Source organism: Strongylocentrotus purpuratus, unplaced genomic scaffold (genome assembly GCF_000002235.5).
Source record: "Strongylocentrotus purpuratus isolate Spur 01 unplaced genomic scaffold, Spur_5.0 spur5_scaffold_3, whole genome shotgun sequence".
In the NCBI taxonomy this organism is placed as follows: Eukaryota; Metazoa; Echinodermata; class Echinoidea; order Camarodonta; family Strongylocentrotidae; genus Strongylocentrotus; species Strongylocentrotus purpuratus.
In genome coordinates, this window is record NW_022145609.1 from 19268158 (window position 1) to 19288586 (window position 20429).

General features: G+C 39.5%; 3 protein-coding genes across 3 annotated transcripts; 1 reads left to right on the forward strand and 2 right to left on the reverse strand.

Moving 5' to 3' along the window:
* Positions 1 to 839: 839 nt before the first annotated feature.
* Positions 840 to 3131, forward strand: LOC105443446. The gene is made up of 3 exons (XM_011676593.2): positions 840 to 1087; positions 1516 to 1697; positions 2463 to 3131. The coding sequence occupies exons 1-3, from the start codon at positions 872 to 874 to the stop codon at positions 2947 to 2949; spliced, it is 885 nt and encodes a 294-aa protein (XP_011674895.2). The 5' UTR covers positions 840 to 871; the 3' UTR covers positions 2950 to 3131.
* An 838-nt stretch (positions 3132 to 3969) lies between these two features.
* On the reverse strand, positions 3970 to 11925 carry LOC582189. Its single transcript, XM_011676594.2, has 8 exons — positions 11464 to 11925; positions 10634 to 10706; positions 9950 to 10162; positions 9298 to 9450; positions 8727 to 8888; positions 7270 to 7360; positions 6733 to 6854; positions 3970 to 4733 (listed from the first exon to the last, which is right to left on the reverse strand). Exons 1-8 carry the CDS (start codon positions 11509 to 11511, stop codon positions 4141 to 4143), a joined length of 1455 nt encoding a protein of 484 aa, XP_011674896.2. The 5' UTR covers positions 11512 to 11925; the 3' UTR covers positions 3970 to 4140.
* Positions 11926 to 14623: 2698 nt separating this feature from the next.
* LOC590321 (alpha-amylase-like) lies at positions 14624 to 19598 on the reverse strand. Its single transcript, XM_030995579.1, has 5 exons — positions 19556 to 19598; positions 18878 to 19047; positions 18085 to 18296; positions 16906 to 17076; positions 14624 to 16204 (listed from the first exon to the last, which is right to left on the reverse strand). The coding sequence occupies exons 2-5, from the start codon at positions 19015 to 19017 to the stop codon at positions 14691 to 14693; spliced, it is 2037 nt and encodes a 678-aa protein (XP_030851439.1). The 5' UTR covers positions 19018 to 19047; positions 19556 to 19598; the 3' UTR covers positions 14624 to 14690.
* Positions 19599 to 20429: the final 831 nt, after the last annotated feature.

Sequence of the window (20429 nt, forward strand, 5' to 3'; positions counted from 1 at the left end):
CATGATAATAAAAACAAAACTGCGTGAGACGAGAAAGGGAGAGAGAGAGGGAGAGAGAGGGAGAGAGAGAGAGAGAAGGTGAAGGAGAGAGAGAGAACATAGAGATAAGCAAAATGAGAAAGAGAGATAGAGAGGGGGAAGAAATAGAGATAAATAGAGTAAGACAGGAGAGAGGGAAGGGGTAAAAGGGAGAAATAGAGATAAATAAAGTAAGAAAGGAGAGAGGTATATACGTAAAGTTAGAAAGTGAGAATATGGAAAAGGGCGAGAGAATTGAAACAGAAAGAAAGAGCACTGGGAGTAAAGAGAAGTAAAACAGACTGGAGATCAAAGAGAGTAGATAAAACGAGAAAATGGAAAGTGACTTTAAAACTTACAAAATTACGATACAGATAAATTATGTATGAACTAAAGAGGGCGAGGAACATAGGTTATGAAAGGGGATAACGTAACAGGAGTAATAAATGCAATGACAGGACCTATAGCACATAGCAGGTGTTTGCGGATATCATTGGATATTTACATAGTCATATAGTCAGCCATTGTGACATCATCATCTCGCGCGCTCCATGAAGCTGCGCGCACTATAGTTTCGATTGTGACGTTGTATAAAATTGCTCCGCTTAGTTACAACCTGACCTAAATAAATTCACATCATCAAAAACATTCAAAACGGCTGCAAACACAATGATTTATGGTGAAATTTCTCGTCCAAATATGCTGTTTTATTTCCTTAACATGTAAAGAGTGTATTACAATCTAATAAAAACAGGCCTATCCCTACATTGCAATCTACTGACGATGATAACAAAATAATACACAAAATAACGGATTTTGATACCTGAATTCGTTGTTCTGAAGCTGGATAAAGATGGAGCAGATGATGGATCTGGAGAAAATATTCCAGCTTGATGAAGAGGATACAGAAAGCGACTGGACCAGAGAAGAAACCTTTCTGAATCAGCCCCAGATATGGTCGGCATTCTCTCACGCTGTTGCTACGGAGCTTTGCCTAGAGACGGGGGCTAATTCGTTGACTCCTGTCCCAAAACTTGAAGAATACTCGGAGGCTTTCAAACCACTCCAGGTGAGATATTATGAGATATGGAGGTGGAATTCACTTATCATTCCCATAAGCAAAATAGCGGGGATTGTAAAATATCGGCGCCCTAAGTTAAAGCATTTCAATGAACAGAAATATCAAATGCAATAATGATAACTTCGAATTTGTCATACTTTTTTGAAAGCCTGCTGCTCAGTCATCTGAGGCAGCAAAATTATTAATATGGTATCATTAGACAGTGTATTTTTTACCCTTTAACATGAAAGATGATACAAAGTCACATAGGTTATAACTTCTTAATCAGAAGCTACCAAAATTGGGTACATTTGTTTATACACACTGTATAATAGAATAGGAATAAAGAGTACTGTATAGTGACGTACGTAGTTACATGTAGAATGTACATGTAGACGGAGAAACCGAAAAAGGAAAACTTCCTACTTTCACTGCAGATGTTCTACAACGAGACCGACTTGACGGGCACGACGGTTACAAAGCTCAAGAGACGTCAGACCAAGATCGTCGAGGAATACCACGCCGAGATCGGAGGAAGAAGAGGGCGTGGTCGAAGGCGTCTTCGCGAGAGTACGATGATGGGACGACTAAATCATCTTAGTTTGCCTTTCCGTAGAAGGTAAGTCATCTAAATTACGATTGGGGGGCATTCTACTACGATTTAGCGACTGAAGTCATCAGTGTCGCATTCAGGGTTCTCTTGCCGGATTGGGGAGGGGGGGGCCAAAAATCTCGAAGGAGAAAAGGGAAATGATCACATCTTCGTACAATAAAAATGGTCTTTCATGTTTTTGGTGGTCTAAAACTGTAAACGTAGCACATGTGCTTTTGTACTACATTTATTATGGTCGGGACTTATGGGCGTTTCGCAGTAATGTTCTAGTGAACCTGAGCTTCGCAGGGCCCGTTCGTCATTATTATGTTCATGTAGCCTATTTGATATGCACATTACCAAGAACTCCAGGCACTTTGCATAGTGAATACATTAACCAACTGGCCCTGCGAAGCCAAGTTGCGCACGAACATTACAGTGGAATGGTTTTGTAATAATTTTAATGAGGCTCCTGTGTTCACTTTTCCGATGATGATAATTGTTATTTTAAATCAATTCTGTTGTACACTTGTCGCCACTCTCACTCTACAAAATAATGGGTACAGGCAGTAAACATGATACATCCGATCTATGAAGTCCAGTATCAGATAAACCGGAAGAGAAATGAGTAATCAGTACTCCGAGACTTTAGGTAAGAACTATGTTTTTCAAGGAAATGATCAAGAGCAGAGAGTTTACTTACTAAAAACGTGACCTTTTTTTTTAATCATGATATCAAGTGCCCCCTTTCCCTTATCTAAATATTCCGCCATTTCACTTCTAACATTTCAGGCATCTTCCTGAAATTGCAATCAATCTCGAAGACATCACACACGTTCCGAACATCGTCGCGAACTTAACTTTCGACCAATCAACATCCAGAACGCGCAGGTTGTCGTCTTCGCGGACCCAAGCCAGTCTCGTACACCAGCCGTTTTACCAGAACGTTCAAACCCGATGTATGAAGTTAATCGTGGAAGACGTATACGCTAGTAGATTCGACGCCAGAAAACTGCTAGGGTGTCGGCTCTGTCTTGGGAAGAGGCGGCCGTGGCAGGGGAAATCTTCGGTGAAAATGATTCTGGAAACGTACATTGCATCCAGGGTGCGATGCCTGGTGCAATATTCTACGGCATTTCCGGGGCATGCGCACAAGATACCTGAGGAGTGGAAACGGGAGGTTGAGATCCAACATTGTCCAATCGCTTTCCGATATGCACTTCTAAAACTGGATAGAGATGGCGTTATTGACGATGTCAAGAAGCCAAACACGGAATGATAACATGTGTATAGAGAGCATGACCAGGTTGCCATCAAGTTCACTATCATTCTATAAAAAAAAATCAAATAGAAGTTTAGGCAACTTTACAAATTAGTCCTTTGGGAGCGAATTATAGGAAGTTATTATGTGCCAGTAAGATACCATAATGTCTGGAGGAGGTAAACCTTTAGGAACATTAATTTTTGGGGAAAATCCGAAATGTTAGAAACTGACGTATGAATGAGGACGCCAGACCTTTCATTACCTAATAATTTGGTACACGATTAAAACACTGAAAATTCACAAGTTGATATAATCTGAAACATACTTGTTGCCATCTCCTTATTATGTAAATGACTTATTTTTAATCTCGATTATCTCGTTTTGACATGTATTTTAGAAATTTGCAACTATACAAGTTTGGAGATAGTCCACAGACTGGACTGTTTCCGTGTCGCGCGCCAAATCAGCTGAAAAAATAACACACCCTCAACGCTGAACCCGGAGACAGTCCTTGCCTCTTATTCGACGGTTGTTTTGGGGGATCGTAGTGACACCGCACTCTGTGTGTGATGCGTGTATGGGAGGATGGCATGGATGATTGAAGAATAAAGCATATATAAAAACGGACAGACTCTGGACTAGTTTGGATATTGACTTTAAGTTTTATATTTATTAATTTACTAATTACAATACAAAACAAGTGGTAACAAAGAAATGTATAATTATACCGTCATGTAAAAAAAAACAATTGACAGAGTAAAAAGCTGGTAAGTGGAAACTAGCACCTAGCATTAATTATATGAAAGCTTAAAGAAAAATTATTCAAGGAAATAATGAGTTAATAGATGAAGGTAAAATTCATTTTTAAAAATTCAAGCATACAATAATCATCCGTATTTTCGTTTCAACATAATCAGTACAATGCTGTTCGACACACGTCAATGTTGAATTCTATATTAATCATTATGTGGATCCTGGGTTCTGGTTTGCGTAATTGCATAGATTTACTGAGAACCTGGAAATAATAAACTCTTATTTTGTTGCATAAACCTTTAAAATCATATCATGAAATCACTTTAGACCGAGCCGCGAGCGATTAAAAATTCTTTGAGATGCTTTTGTTTTATACACTGATTGGTTTCCAAGAGAAATATGATAAATAGGTCTATAGATACATTAATCCGGGTGTTAAATAGGTTGATCTAGTCATATATTGCCCTCAGAACCAATTACAGATTCGTATGACGGTGCTGCTATTGCATCCCCGATATTCAGCGAGAGGCTTGACCCTCCGTTATCCGTCGTCGGTCCGCCGTCAAACTGCGGAGCCAAAGCTTCGTTGTATGACGGAGGCGGAGGCTCTGAAATAACTTCGCCGTACGCCGGCGGCGACTGAGAGGGATCACTGCTCCACTGTGACGTCGAATTCCTTCTGGATGTCCGCACTTCTTCTAAAGAAACATGTTGTTGATTGATTTCGGGATTTTGTCCCGATGGTGTCCCGCCGGTCCTTGTCTCTTCGCTTGGGCCGGCACACCCCAGCCACCGGCACGATAAACAGAACTCGATCGCTCGCCAAACAACAGCCACGCATTCCGTTATCCCTTTGCATATGCAGGTCACCAGTTGCGCAAAGCAGTTATCGTTGTTGTTGTTGTTGTTGGACCTGGAGCGGAGGCATGAAAAAAGGAAGAAGCATGCGATAATGATAGCGACGGCTGAGGCTGCGGAGAAGCCATTCGCCGACGATTCGTCGTCACTAATGACGACTTCGGTCCAGTATCTTTCACCTGATCCATCTACGAGGTCAAAAGAAAGAAAACAAAAAGTTATGTGATAGTTTGGATTATAATAGGGACTTTTAGATTTACACGACGAGAACGTGGACATCCTTTTAAGGCACGGGTGGCCAACCTGCGGCCCGCGAGCTCTTCTTGTGCGGCCCGCGGAGCATTGAAAAAGTAATTATAAAAATACTTAAGGAATGAAATGCGGCCCGCATAACAGCGATGAAATAGAGTAAAACATTTACACACAGCTATCTCTATTTCCATAATTTGTTTTCATCATTCACAACATATTGATTCTTACGTGGCTTATACAAAACTCCTCAAATTCCCTCTCATTACATTACATTAACGACTTAACATCACTCGCCGTGTTAATTTCAGTTTGTTATTTCCACATGCAGTAACCTTTGTAAATATACAAATAATAACAATAATAATAATCTTTTAAAATCCACTCCAAATTTTATTACGTTAAACCGAAAATAGAAATTCTTTTTGCCCAATCGATCGTGAATCAAGAAATATGTTTGAAATGCCATACTTGTCTTAAAACTTACAACCCTTTTCTCCCGCCGTATAATTTTGTCATTAATCTTAATCGTGGATAGTCCCCTTATATTCTTTCTGCTGTGTCATTGATTTTGTTTGAAATAACAACCAACATGGCATCGATTTCGAGACGTGCGAAGAAAAGGAAAGTTTCTGATGAAGACAGAAACTTTAAATCGGATTGATCTCTGAAGTATTTCTTCATAGAAGAGAAAGGTAAACAACTTTGCCTCATATTTTGTAAGCCAGAAATCACACTAAAAAGTAAGCCTGATTTTGTTCGACTGATTTTGTTGTTTGCAAAATTGCAGGTGTGTACATGAGTGTGTTTGTGGGGGGGGGGGGGATTTCAGATTTGGTTTTGACGGGGTGTGCCGCTGAAGCCTCGTAACCTCTACCCATTTTTAAGGGTTGCCTTGTTTTGGCAGATTTTTGTTGAAAGTAAAGCCCATTTTATAAAAAATTTCGGGTGTTTGCATGGCTAAAACCCTGAATTTTTTTAAATAATTTTTTTGAAAACACGGACCCATGTTTAGGATATTTCTGTTAAAAATGGGACCCAAGTTTAGGGATTCTTTTTGTAAAAAATGTTACCCATTAGAGCGGCAAACCCTGTATGTCTCAATGTGTGATTACCCCCCCCCCCCCCCCCCCCCCCGCCTGGCCTACGGCCCGCCAAGTTATGACAATCGTTAGATGTGGCCCGCGAGCTTTAAAAGGTTGGCCACCCGTGTTTTAAGGTAATGCGACGTCCTTTTAAGGCACTGCTGGGCACGGCCCAGTGCCTTAACACAATGTCACACGCGGCAGTCCACGCTCTCGTCGTGTAAATCTAAAAGTCCCTATTGTTATTTATAGGTGTACGAGGCGGAGCCTGAGAGGTGAAGCCCCACCCACTTCCCCGAGAATTATCATTACTCCGGTGTTGTAGTCCACCCCCCCCCCCCCAATTAGTTCTACCGGAGGAGAGACTCGAGTCTATTGTTTCAGTTCGCTTTTTCGCCTCCCAGGCACCGATGAACCAAATACTTAATACTAATAATAACTCACATTAGGGCAAACATAACGTCACATTTACCTAGTGACTTATTTGTAGGTGCAATATCATTGTGATTTAATGCCTATTTTTACGAAATTAAAATGTTCAGGTGAGCCTAGGGTGTGGTGCGATAAGGAAGATAGATCAGAAAATGCGTTGGCTGTTAAAAACGAACTGTCGACAAAATACCTGATATCATCATACAAGTTTACTGTAGGAACGTTGAGTACTTATCTATAAAACAAGGGTCATCCATATTTTGCAATCCTGCACCGTAATGAATAGCTACCTCCACAAAATATCAGTATGAACAAAAATGAATCATTATTCTTTGCAGTTAAAAACATTTTTAGTGAAATGCACCAGCCCTCCCAATTTAATAGTCGTGCCAGGAGATAATTATTGTTACATAACACATACCCTGAGTCTTCTTGCAGATAAACCAGAATTGTTGGTCTACGCAATTTGCACGTCGCCATCGTCCATTATCATCCAGGTCAATGGCGGAACATTCTACAGTGCTTGCAGGCTCATTTCCAAAGCTAAGGAATAAACAAAACAGTTCATTAATCCTCCTTTCGAGATTCTATTAGCCCGTACTAGCTGAATAATATAAAAGTATGTTTTCCTAAATACAATTTTTAAAATTAACCTACTTTTTAGTAACTGTAATTTTTCACCATGAAAAAAAGGAATAAATTGAAATCATTACACAGATTCTCAAGTAATTGTAGGGAATATGGAATTGTAAGAGTTCAGGCAAAAAACTATTTTGATCATATCAGAAGCCTACTTTTCTAAAAGTATACAAAACAAGTCCCCCCCCCCCCTCCCCCTCCCTCCTCCCTTCCCCGTGAATATGATATTAAAATCCAAATCGTACGTTTTGCTTTAATGCAAAGTGATAATCATCACTTTAATGAGAGATTATTATGTTCAAAGTAAAGAATAACTTACTTGTTGTAGAGCAGAGAACTTGAACCATCTAGCCAATTTCCCGCTAAATCCATTCCTATCCATACCAATGATGTCTGGTTCCTAAAAGAACCTGGAATAAGCGATTTCTTGTTAGAGAATATCTGTTAGTGTCTGAAATGATTACATTTTTGGCATAAACATGTACATTAAAGATAAACTCCAGTACTGGTAAAAAAAAAAAATAATAATTCTCACAGAATCAAACGAAACTTACACTGAATGTTCAAGATTACAAATAAATGACATGTGCCAAACAATTTTGGAAGAAAATGTATACTGGCTGAGTAATGAGCATAGAAAGACAAGGAAATCAAGGTAGTACTAGCCCCGACACCATGTGTGTTGTCCCATATATAGCTTTCTATGTGAGTGCTTGTTACTTTACCAAGACTCGGTCAAATTTATTATGATTTTGATGACTCCAGAACCTTGCAGTGCACACCAATACTGACATGCTACATGATCAACTATTTCTGATCCTTTCCACACCTTCTCTTTCACAATGCAATCGCATTACCAGTACTAAAGTTTATCTTCAAATTTGAAGATGAATTCAGTTTTCTAATTTTTAGTTCTTTTCTTTTGAAATATCCCTTATAATACAGTTTCATAAATATAAAATAGTGATAAATATCATGACTGATCATTCGTGGGATATTATTTCAGAATATCGTCAGGCGTGGATCCAGGATTTCTTAGGGGGTGAGGCCCAAATTTGAAATTAATTTGAAATATAGTGTGCTGAAATTTGAAAATCGTGCCGGCCGATATTTCGCACAGTGGAAGGGGGGAGGGGGTGGCATAGTGAGCGTTTTTTTTTTAACTCAACACCCCAACCCCCCCCCCCCCCCCCCGTCTCCTTGGGCAAAAAAGAGGTAAATTTCTGGTCACATTTTTTGGGGGGCCAGGGGGCCGTCTTTTGGGGGGCAGGAGGCCGTCTTTTGGGCGACAGGGGGCCAAAGCCCTCTCGCCCCCCCCCCCCCCCCCCCCTCTCCCCCTTGTCTTCGGCAAAACGTCGCTTAACATTATTGCCTTATCAAGAGTAAGAAATACGTTCCTGTCTGACTTGTGATAATCGGACAGTTAACACTCACTTTAATGAGTCATGGGCTACTTTACGTGAAGATTGCATGTAAATGTATTTAATATGCTAAGAGTAAATAAAGTTTTCCAATTATTATCAAATTTTATAATGGAACGTGTCTGTGACCATTTTTTAAAAGTTCAGATTGCAGACAATTCTAGGGATGTTGTTATTACCACTATGTGGACCGTTTTTCATGACCAATTACTTCATACTCCGATTATGGTGATAGTTATATTGGCAGTAATAGTAACATTAATAATAATAGTATTAGTCAGAATAATAGAAGTACATGTAGTAATAATGATATAACTGATAATCGTCGGGGTAATAATAATTACTTTTATCTTACCCACAAGGAAGTCATTTTCTTCTTCATCGACTATCGATGTGAGGAACCCGCCATCGTACCCACATCTTGATGCTGCTTGTTGCCATGGTGACGCATCATCGTATAATTTATAGCAGTATCCATTCCTCCCAATCCAATACGGAGGGCACGACACTTTCGAATCTATCCAGGAAAGAAAAGAGCAAAGATAATATAGCCTCAATAAAAATTATTCACATTTTATAGGGTCAAAATGGCTGCCTACTAACAGTGACCGACGGCTTTAAGTCGTCTCCGAGGGACTTGATAATGAGGAGTAGTATCTTACTAAAGGGCGCGAGGCATTTCGGCAATAAGGGTCATAAACTGACTGACTTGCCTAAATCAAACAACAACAACATCAACACCACTGCGCGCCTCCTCCCTATCCAGTGAATAATAACGCTTTTAAACGATTTTGTCCATAAAGTCTTAATTATGCCAATTAACACTATATTCTTTTTTGTAATGTTTTTATAATAACTTTTAAATATTGTGATTGTTTTTTTATTGTTCAATAAAACACTTAAAGAAAAAAAAACTATATTCTTACCAAAATAGTTAAATTCCAATGTATATCCCAATCCTGTCTGTCCGTCATCGTCACTTCGAAACTCTCCGTAGATGTTGGGTCCGCTGCTTGTTATTGAGATTGGATTCAGATCAGAGCACAGAATGGCAATGGATCTGGCAGAGAAGTCCGATCCTAAAGATAAAGGGTGACATCGTGGTATGAAAGATACTTTAGAGCTGGGCCCTATCTTTAATACAAAGAATTGATATCAATCGCAACTTATTTGCGATTGATATCAATCGCAACTATGTACATAAGAGATTGCAAACTTTGTATAAGAGATAGGAGATCGCACCTCTTTGTAAGACAGGGCCCAGGCCTATATTTGCATAAATATGATTCACAAAATACCAAATTGGATAGTCATGCAGTTACATTGAATACAATCAAAGGTGTGACGTTGGTTTCAATTGGTACCCAGTAAAATGCTACGGCTATAACAAATGCATGGCCCACATGAAGAAGAGTATTAATAACGATGTGGCTACAATGAAACAATTTTCCTAAATACAGTCAAACCTTTCTATAGCGACCGCCCAAGGGAAACATAAAAAGTGTTCACAAAAGCAGGTTTGACTGTATTACTATTTAAAGAATCAATCTGATCTATATAAATCTAGAAATAATTTACCATCTTTTATCACTAAATAGTCATTGTCGCAGCAACAGGAGAAATTATCGTACACCACTCTGAGTTGTATCCTTAATCCTGTATCTAGTGGACTGCTGGTGATAAGCCAGGAGCAGGTTGTAGCGTCCGGGTACGAGTCGGGATGATTCGGGGAGTACAGGGATTGGGAGTCCCTCGAAGCCGCGAAGCTTGCAGTCGGGACTGAGCATTTGGCTGTAGTGAAGATGATTAAGGAAAAAGGAACGTCATTAGCAGTGGCAGAAAGAAAATTTTAAAAGTGAGAGAGAGAGAAAGAGAGAGAGAGAGAGAGAGAGAGAGAGAGAGAGAGAGTATCTGTCAGTGGAGGGAGAGAGAGGGTCATGACACGGGAGTTGTTGTTGGTTAGTGTTTTTATGTCAATTTTGACAACTTTGAAGTAGTTCTCTATATCTAAGTACGCTTTACAGACTTTCGCTTGAATTATCGAAATTTAGCACCGAGTTTTTTTTTATTAATGCGGTCAACAACAACAAAATAAAAACAATAAGCGAATAGAATCGAGTAGCCAAAACAAGAACAGGAACTGAGAAATAATTGACCGAAAGAAATTAAGTAAGTGAGATAAAGAGAGAGAGAGAGAGAGAGAGAGAGAGAGAGAGACTAGGCATAACGTATATAATTAGAATAAAGTTTTCAGTCACGTACCTTTACAGTGAGGCAACAAAGTGAATGCTATCACGATGGTTGAACATTTCAAAAGGAAGGTTTTCAAAGGGTCCTGCAAAATTGAAATAAAATAGGATTAGTACGTGTGTCAAAAGGTGAGACAGGAATGATTGATATACTGCAGCTAGTGAATCAAACAGGCATCTGATAATTGTCATTATTCTTCCTAATTGAATATGAGAAAAGAAAATCAAAGAATTATGATTTTAAGAATAGAACAGACAAATAATGCTAGCATATCAATGTAAAGTTTACTGATTGACCTCTAGGTCGTGTATAATGCGCTGCCATATAACCAACAAATGGGGAGAGGGTACAGTCCTCCATTACGGTAATAAACTTAAGATGATTAATTATAAAATGTATCATCATTATTTGTATATATACATAATTATGTGTGTGTGTTTGTGGTGTGTGCACATTGGCAATGATTTCTTATTCAAACAAAAAGAAAACACAATTTTTTTTCATAACTTGATCCATTGCCTGACCTTGCAGTTTTTGACAAATTATTCGACGTCGAAATGGTCAGTCGGAAGAGAGGGGGTCGGGGCGGAAATCGCAATCAAGTAATAAGGTAGTGGGGCACTATCCTCCTACACGTATGATATTTCACTCTACATTGTAAACCAAGCAGTTCATGATACAACTCACATGCACATAAAATATAATGGCACATGTCTATAGCCTCTATGTACACGAATGATTCAAATGTGGTCTATGTGTGTTTATGAATGCAATATACATGTACTTGTTTTAGAAACTGACCATACCCCTTTCGCTATTACGAAATACACATATTTACTCACCTGATTAAGGATCGCTATGACGTTCCTTCTTCTCTTCCTTGTATGCATACTTCACTATACTTGCTGGAGATAATTATAGGCCTGCTATTTTCTGAACCCAAGCAGCCGGGCATGTATCAGCATATAGTCGTTACTATATGGAACTTTCTACCTCTCAATTGAGTTTACAGATCCAGTCAAATTGGCCTAGAAGAAACTTTTTGTTTAGAGCTGGAGGCGTAAATGGCTTAGTGGTGGAGCAATCGGGCGTTTTAAAAAGAATATCCTGGTTTGAAACCAACTCGATGCGACACTGACCTTTCATAAAAGGTATACTCCTCAATTAAGAAGTCCTTCAGATAGTAATATAAGCAGTAGGTCCACACGTTGGTTATGTACCGGTATATGCTCTCTAAGCAGTCTTATAGATATTCATCAACCTATGTTAACTCGGCAAATGTAAAACATGCATATTGCATATATATCCAAATAGCGCATGCATACAGGCATGCATATCACCAATTCTTTCGCTTGCAGCAGCAAACAAATGCAGACAGTCACGTGAATGAAAAACTTTTGTTTCAAAATCCCTACAGACTTCAAAGTTTTAGGATAAAATGATTTCCAAACAGACTTAACAGTCAAATTCACGCACTAAAATGGTGCAATACTGGTTACCTCAATGCATACTTTAGACCAACATCACGCTATTGATTTTCGTTGCCTTTTATTCCGGATAGTAAAGCTTCCCCGTTTGTTCCTGGCCTATTGTTACGGATACGTCATAACGGTAAAACGCTCTGATGAACATGAAGCCGATTGGTTTCCTGCTTCTCTTTTTTTTTTCTTTTTTTTTTATTGTTTATTGCACTTTTTTGTATGTACACCGGTATTTATATGTCAGGTCAGAATAATTTATAAAATACAATAAATGTATTACCCCAACCCACATGCAAAAACTAAGTGCAAATCCTGTCAAATCTATTATCCCCCCCCCCCCCCTCTCTCTCTCTGTCAGATTTATCAAAGCAGAACAAAATCACAAACAGGATACTATTATTAATATCAAAACAAAAGTGAAAAAAATTAAAATAACTCATGAATAGGGAAGCGTAACGAGTGTTAAAATTACTTTCTTATCGTATATTATGATCTGATGCCAACAAGATCTTTACAGTTATTGTGTGATCTCTTTATCCGTTCGTGTACCGTCTTTGGTATCCTCCTTTCGCCTATACTCTATCCCGTCACCCCCTACCCCCTCTCTCTCTCTCTCTCCCTCTCTCTCTCTCTCTCTCTCTCTCTCTCGCTCTCTCTTACTCTCTCTCTCTATCTCTATCTCTGTCTCTCTGTTTACTGTCTAGTATTTTATTGCGTCGTTTTGTTCGTTGCGCCCACGATGTTATGCTCTGATACATCTGTATTGTTGCCTTTTATAATGGCTTTAAATCCAGTCTGTTTATGTGTTCAATGTTGTTGTTTTTTGCAAAAATAAATATTAAAATATTCATTCATTTGTCACCTATTTTTTATTCATTCATCCAAATTCATCGCCATCATCATCATGGCTCTCACCTTAATCTTCATTATCATCACCACCACCTCCTCAATCGTCACCCTTCTCCTAATCAATCATCAGTCCCCCCCCCCCCCCCCCCCTCAGTGTTATTTAGGGTACGCATTTGCTCGTTCCCTCTTTTTTGAAAGCACCCCCTATCTGAGGACTGCCAACATTTCCGAACCCCCCTTTCGCGGGCTTTTCCTGCCTTGGAGACCCCCCCCCCCCTTAATCAGGAAAAATGCTCAATATACCCCCCTAAATTCGGAATAATTTCTCAGGAGTCCAAAGAGATGAGAGAAAAAACGAAAAAACACCCCCTTTTTAAAGAAATCTCCGGGTGAAAAGTCAAATACACCTTCTTTTTTTTTTACAATTTTCGGGCCGGACTTTGTAGCACGAAAAGTACCCCTTTACCGGACATTTTGGCAACACGCAGGCGGTCATTCCGACCCCTGAGTTGGGGGGGGGGGGGGCCGGGTCATCAGCACAACCATCTTCATCCTCATTGTCTCTCCCCCCCCCCCCCCCCACCTTCACCATAGCATCATTATTCTAATCCTTTTATAGACATCATTATCATTCTTATCCTCCTCGTTCTCATTCACCACCATCTTTTTAATTGTCACCCTCCTTATAAACTTCTTCATATTCCTATTCTTCTCATGTTCACTTTCTCCTTCCTCTTCTTCCCCATCGTTACGCTCATTATTACCATCATCATCATCATTATCATCATCATTATCATCATCACCATTTTGATCACCATCATCGTCAGTTTATTCATTTTTTCAAATAAATATATATATATATATTTGTTTATTTTTTGTTGTGGGGGGGGGTATAATCATCATATACTCATTACCATCGTCATCATTATCATCATCATCATTATCATCATCATTATCATCATCAATATCATCATATTTTATTCTACCCTAAAAATATTTTTCTCTCAATGAAGTCATGGCAATCCAGTTTATAATAATTTTCTGATAGTTCTGTTTACGGCCACACTCGATATGGACAACTTTCAAGAAAAAATGACCGCATTCCCGCAGGTTTAATCGCGCCCTTCACTGTCTTGTTAAAATTGGCTCTATAGTGTGTTAATAGGACTCTTATAGAAACAAAAAAGATAACTGTTACTTGAAACGCGCAAAAGCGAGCATTTCTATAATTTGGAAATGTTAGTGATCAGAATGCTCTCTTGCCATCTTGCCTTCAACACCTCTGTCTGGACGAGTCAAGAAGAGGAATGAGAGAGAGAGAGAGAGAGAGAGAGATAGAGAGAGAGAGAGAGAGAGAGAGAGAGAGAGAGAGACACAGAGTGAGAAAGTGAGGATGAAGGAGGAAGAGAAAGATGATGCAAAGACTAAGAGAAAATGAGACTGTAAAAAAAGAACAATTAGGACATTGATTGGTCTCAATTTAAGAAATATATTTTTAATTGCACTAGTATGTAGCCTTTTAGTTTTCAATTTCCTGAGTACGCTTGATCCAGATGATTAAAATTGTTCAGAATCCTTTCTCTAAGGTGAAGGTTGTCAATTACCTAAATTTTTTGGACATTATATATTCCCAAGGAGGAAGTATCTCTTTGATATTTCTTATTCTTTAGTATAATGTTATAATTTGTTGACGGAAATTACTCTGATGATCGAGTGTGACCTTTGTTTGTCCCATCTACTCAAAAGTAGTTGATTTCGCAACTGTTGCTTTCGAAATCAAACTTGTTGATGTAGCCACAGCGAGCGAAGTGGTTACCCGAGCTATAGGGCTTTGTGCCTCCTGCCGTTCCACTGCAAGTTCTCTGGGAACTGTCGTTCTCCCATCCCTGGCCTCCTTCGACGTAACCCTTGAGCTCAAACCATCCATTCTCCGTCTCACTGCAGTCCATGTCGACATCGAGCATCCAGTAGTGGTCTCCCCACGTGTTGAGGGAGAAGTAGCCATATCCTTGTCGATCTACGGTAGCTCCGTTGCCAGCGTTATTGGTGGTCCAGACCAACGGAGTTCCTGGGGACTCCCAAGTCTGGTCGTTCTCGGAACCATACCAGTCGAGATAGTCGTCGCCTTGTCTTCGGTAACTGAGGGTCTCATCAGATCCGCCGGTTCTGTGGGTGATAGAGATGGCGCAGGCGCTGGTATCGGCATTGCTGGTGCAGCCTTGGCGTCTTTCGTGGCCTATTCCACCTTGGACGAACATATCTTGACCTGAGGTGGTCATTTTTCTGATGAAGATGACGGTACGGGAAGAACCTGGGGGAGAGGTTGGGTCTTCACCTGGAGGAGAGATGGGGTCACTACCACCACCACCGTTACCACCACCACCTGCCATGGCGCCAACATGAATAGCTACCATTGAGTCTTCTCCAGAAGGTACAGTGATGTAGGCCTTTCCGCCACTCACCGTAACGGTCATTCCGGTGCAGCCACTGTCCGTCGGATCTCCGCTGATGACGTCACAATAGTTTCCATCTGGCAGTCCGGTGGTGAAGTCCCTTGTCAGGGTGCCTTCGCATGTCATGGCGAAGAAGGCCTTGTTCCCTCTGGAGAAGGAGATCTGGTTGTTGCCATTGGACCACCAATTCTCGACAGCTGCCCATCCTGCCTGCTTGCTAAAGCCCACCATGTTGCGGATTTGACGCCAGCGATGTTCGCACACCCATCCGCCATCGCAGGTGCCCTGACCATTGATGGTAGGACCACTTCCAGGTGGACCCTCATCGGTATCGCTGAAGCTGTAACTGCTCATGATCCTCTTGGTGCCGTAGTTCCAGGCCAGCATGAACGCCACAGATCGCTTGTAAGACGCAGATTCCTTATACGTGACGATGTCTCCACCGCCTCCGTGGCTGCGTTGGTTATCGTGGTTGTCGACAAACACAAGAGCCGAGTCGGAGTGCATCAAGCCCCAGTCCTGTCCGAAGTTGCTGTAGTAGGCAAGGCTGTTTTCGCAGCGGCCGAGGTTGGAGATGTGGGCACAGTACTTAAATTCAGTGACGTCACCGATCCCGGTGTATTCACCAGCCGTTATAGGCTCGCCACCTTGGTCGATCACTTCTTGGAAGATGTACGGATTCCCATTGAGTCGACCAACAATATTGGCTAGATCCCCAGGCCACATGTGCTTGGCTGCATCCACGCGGAACCCGGCAACCCCAGCACTGATCATGCTGTTCAGGAAATCAACAATCTTTCCTGTGAAAATGGCAATACAAAGTTGCTAAGTTAGTAAAGATATACAAAATCTGTAGGCCCTTGAAATTACCCAACCAAAATTTAAGATGCCCACTCTTTTGGTAATCTTTATTCTGGTGTTTTGTTTTAAGGGGGAAAAGTTTACGTTGCAGTCAGTCAAAGTGGGCTAACCCGGAGGTCAAAACAACTGCCTCCTTTGTGAGGAGAAAAGGTGAATACATATAGGAGACATGCAACTACTTTTATTTACATTTTAGAAAGAAAAAATAGCGACGATATGCATTATGTTTCAAACAAAGGAATGCCTTTGATGTTAACAGCTTTTGGCCAGTCATCCTATCTTCAACTAGTTAAGCTAAGATATTTAAGTCACTGACAACATTCAGGTAATATTGTATCTCTCTACATGCAGCTGGTGGGATTTGAACCTCCAATATTGTCCTTTGGCAAGACATTAATCTACATTACTCTCCACCCAGGTAAAGTAAATGGGTACTAGTTAGGAAGAAATTCCCTGAATGCTTTAGCGCCTTTTTATGGCAGCTTAGCTACAGCCGGGGTAATACTCGCAGTAGAGTATATTCATATAGTGGCTGCACTATACAAATCGACCTATATTATTATGTATTATTCTACTCTGGTGACATATCCACAAGACTAGAAGAAGCAGCATGGACAAAAGAAAGAAGATTCGGTCTTACCTCGTACGTATTCTGAGCCAGTCTGTAGATCGTTGAGTCCTACCAAGTTGCAGTTTCTCACCTCGTCAACATTTCCATAATTATTGATCGCGCCATTGGAACTGGAACAGCGCCCCATGGGAACGTTGAAATCGTTCCTACCGAAGGGCACACCGGGGAAATCATAATTCCCTGCAAAAAAAATCACAAATATATTATATATAATTATATTCTTTTCATTCTTTTTGTTCTACATGTATTTATTTCTTCCAAAATAGTGCAGGACAAGAAAAAAGAAAACTGATTTGTCTGTAAAAAAGTCTTTTTACAAAGGGACAGGCTGTTCCTTTGTATTGTTTTATTAGTAAAATTAGAAATGGATTATGTCATTGTAATGCTCGCACATAATGTCAAAAGACTTCGTATACGGCCACTGAAATTGCCTTATGTTGATTTATGTTGCTTTTTCGAAAGTAATTGCGGTCGTGTTTTAAGAGATATAATGGGACTTAGAACCTTAAATGATGGGAATAGACTCATACTCCAGTGGCTATTGTTCCACAATCGAGTTCCTACACTGACCGGATTAGTATCTTCACCCCTTTATACAAGCTTAGTTTGCTGGTTTGATTTAAATACCTGAATGCCTAAGATAGCACTATTATAAGCAGCCAGGGGACCGACGGCTTTAAATCATTTCAAGAGACTTATAATAATTATTAATGCCCACTTAACAGAGGGGTGTCAACTTGGTTTCGTTGAACCTGGGAGCTCCCACTACCGAGTCCATTGCGGTCCGATCGAGCCATTGCAGCTCCAATCTAACCCTAAACATAACCTAATTATTGCAATTACTTCCTTAACCTAACCCTATAGCACTATATCTTGGACGAAGTAAGGCTAGTAGCGAGTGTTGCCGGAGAAAACGTCGGATGGCTCAGTGGTAGAGCATTGGTAACCAGGGAGGTCCCGAGTTCAAAACCAAGTCGATGCGCTAGTGCCCTTTATTTAGTTAAAGCATTAATCCTCATTACCAAGTCCCTCGGAGAGGTCATAAGACCGTCGTTCCCCTGGTGTTTGCTTGATTAAAATCATATACACATGCTTTCTTAGCAGACATGTAAAAGGAAAACCATCAAACTATACCCAACCCCCTCAAAAAAAAATGAATATATAAATAAAAAAATATATCAAATTTACAAGCAGCCATATGGTTGATGACGACATCGGCGTAGATGTTGACGTTGACAGCATTACAGCGACTGACCATGGATCGGAATTCGGAATCGGAACCACTCCTGCTGTTCAGGTAATACGTGACAGGTTGGTACCGGGTCCACCAAGGACTACCATCGATGTGTTCATTAGGGGGTGAGATCTGCACCCCTCCGAATCCGTAAGGTCCCAAAAATCTATCGAATAACAATAACAATAGTCCTACTTTAATATATATATATTATATATTCACTATAAATTGCTCTTCGAAATTGTTTTCAAATTTATTTCTTTAAATTCATATTCATGTTATATTATATCATATGATATCATTACTAATGGGTTTTTTTACGTAAGTCCCCCATACAATCATAAAGTATATGTATAAATGTTGTCGTCCGGTGAATCTATAATTCACAATTCGTTTCGGCCTGATCACAATTATAGCAGGCCTAAAAATAGAAAAAACTATTTCTGTTCTAAATTATCAAACAGATAACTTTGTGAGGAAATAAAATTACCGGTAACGACATTGACAAAATCGAACTTCATATTCTGTTTGAGATGATTTTGATGAATTGATTATGCTCTGCTTTAAAAACTAAACTAATTTCAATTATGCAATGTAAGCATAATTGGTATCATGATAAACATTAATTTGCAATGGTACAATATTTCAGAAACTCTTCTTGGTCTTCCTAAAAAGATTGAATTATTTGTTAACTGATAATATTTCAGACATAATAAACCCCAACACATCAACATTGGTTAACCAGACCTTTCGCATTCCTCAGCGATGTCGTTCCACGACCATTCGAAAAGATGAACGATCACGTTCCGACCATCCTTGAAATTCGGGTCGAATTGAGCTGAAGCCCCGACGACGAAAAGGGCGATGAAGAGGGCCAACACCTTCATTGTGATCAACAGAACCCAGCTGCACAGAGACTGCACGTTAAAAAAACGAAGCCAGGGTTTTATTTTCCATTTCTATTGAATATTTTTTTTTAAACATAAACAGATATGATGGAATCATAATTTTATCTAATCCTATTTTTTTAATAAATATTATCATTCATTAGATATCGTGATTTACAAAGAGAGGGGAAAGAGCGAATGGTAAACAAAATATATTCATTTCAATAAAAGGCCACAAGAGTGTACAAAAGTTTTTTTTTTTAATATTTAATTTCAATTAATACAGAACGATAAAAGAGAGTAACTGGGGTTTGGTTTACAAATTAACTAAATTCATACCAGATATTTGTGATTATTTTTATTATTGTATATAATTTAAATGAAAATGCATAATTGTTTTTGCTTTTCCATTATAAAAAGTCCACTAACATAAGACGCACGAAGCAATAATTTTAGCGATTATAATTATTATTATAATTGGTTATAAACTAAAGTGCTAAGTGACAAGTGCGAATATCCGAGTAATTTTTTTTCTCACCTGTGCAGGGCGTGTATGAGCAGAAGTGTTTCGTCCAGCGAAGCCAAGACGACTGCCTCACATCTGCGGACAAATCCCCTTAATATAATTATCTTATTCTTGTTTGTTTAGCTGGTTTCTATAAAACTCATTTTAGAATTAATCCTGGATTAACCTATTATGAAACCCGATACCACCCATGATGATCCATCAGTATCTTTTTTGTGTCACACCTGTTGCGCTTCTCGCAAATCTAGTAAACATCATTAAATGGGAAGTCCACCTTGATGTTAAGTTAGTTCAAGAAAAAAACGAGAGAAACAGGTCATCGAAGGTTTGAGCAAAAATAAGAAAGTTATGACTTATTGTAAATGTGGTTTAAGACAATTAACCCATGTATGAAATAAATCTATTCCATTCACCAATGCCTAAGAAACTGAAAGTTTATGAAATTTTCTGTAAAGAGTCAACCTTCCGAGCTTCTCTCTAAGTTGGAGAGGAGCTTGCAAGGTACGCCACAGTGTTGCCTGATCAATTTGTATTTCACTAAAGTGGCACTGATGACAACTTCGAAAATTCATAACTTTCTTATTTTTAATCGGATATTGATCAAAAGTTTCACAAATTTGTTTCTCTCATTTTCTACTTTTATTTTATTAAAACCTGGACTTCCCCTTTAAACCTAGACTGGTCCACTGGTGTCCACAAGAACTATTGCTTTCTGAGTGGAAGTGAAAATATTAATATCAAACGTATACAAATTTCAAATTTCCTGGCTACATTTAATATGCTGTCTGCTCTAAAAAAAGAAAATATAAAGTGTGTACGATGATTTGACGATTGAGAAAAGTTTCTTGGAGTATAGTCATTACGTGACATGAATATTATTGTATCA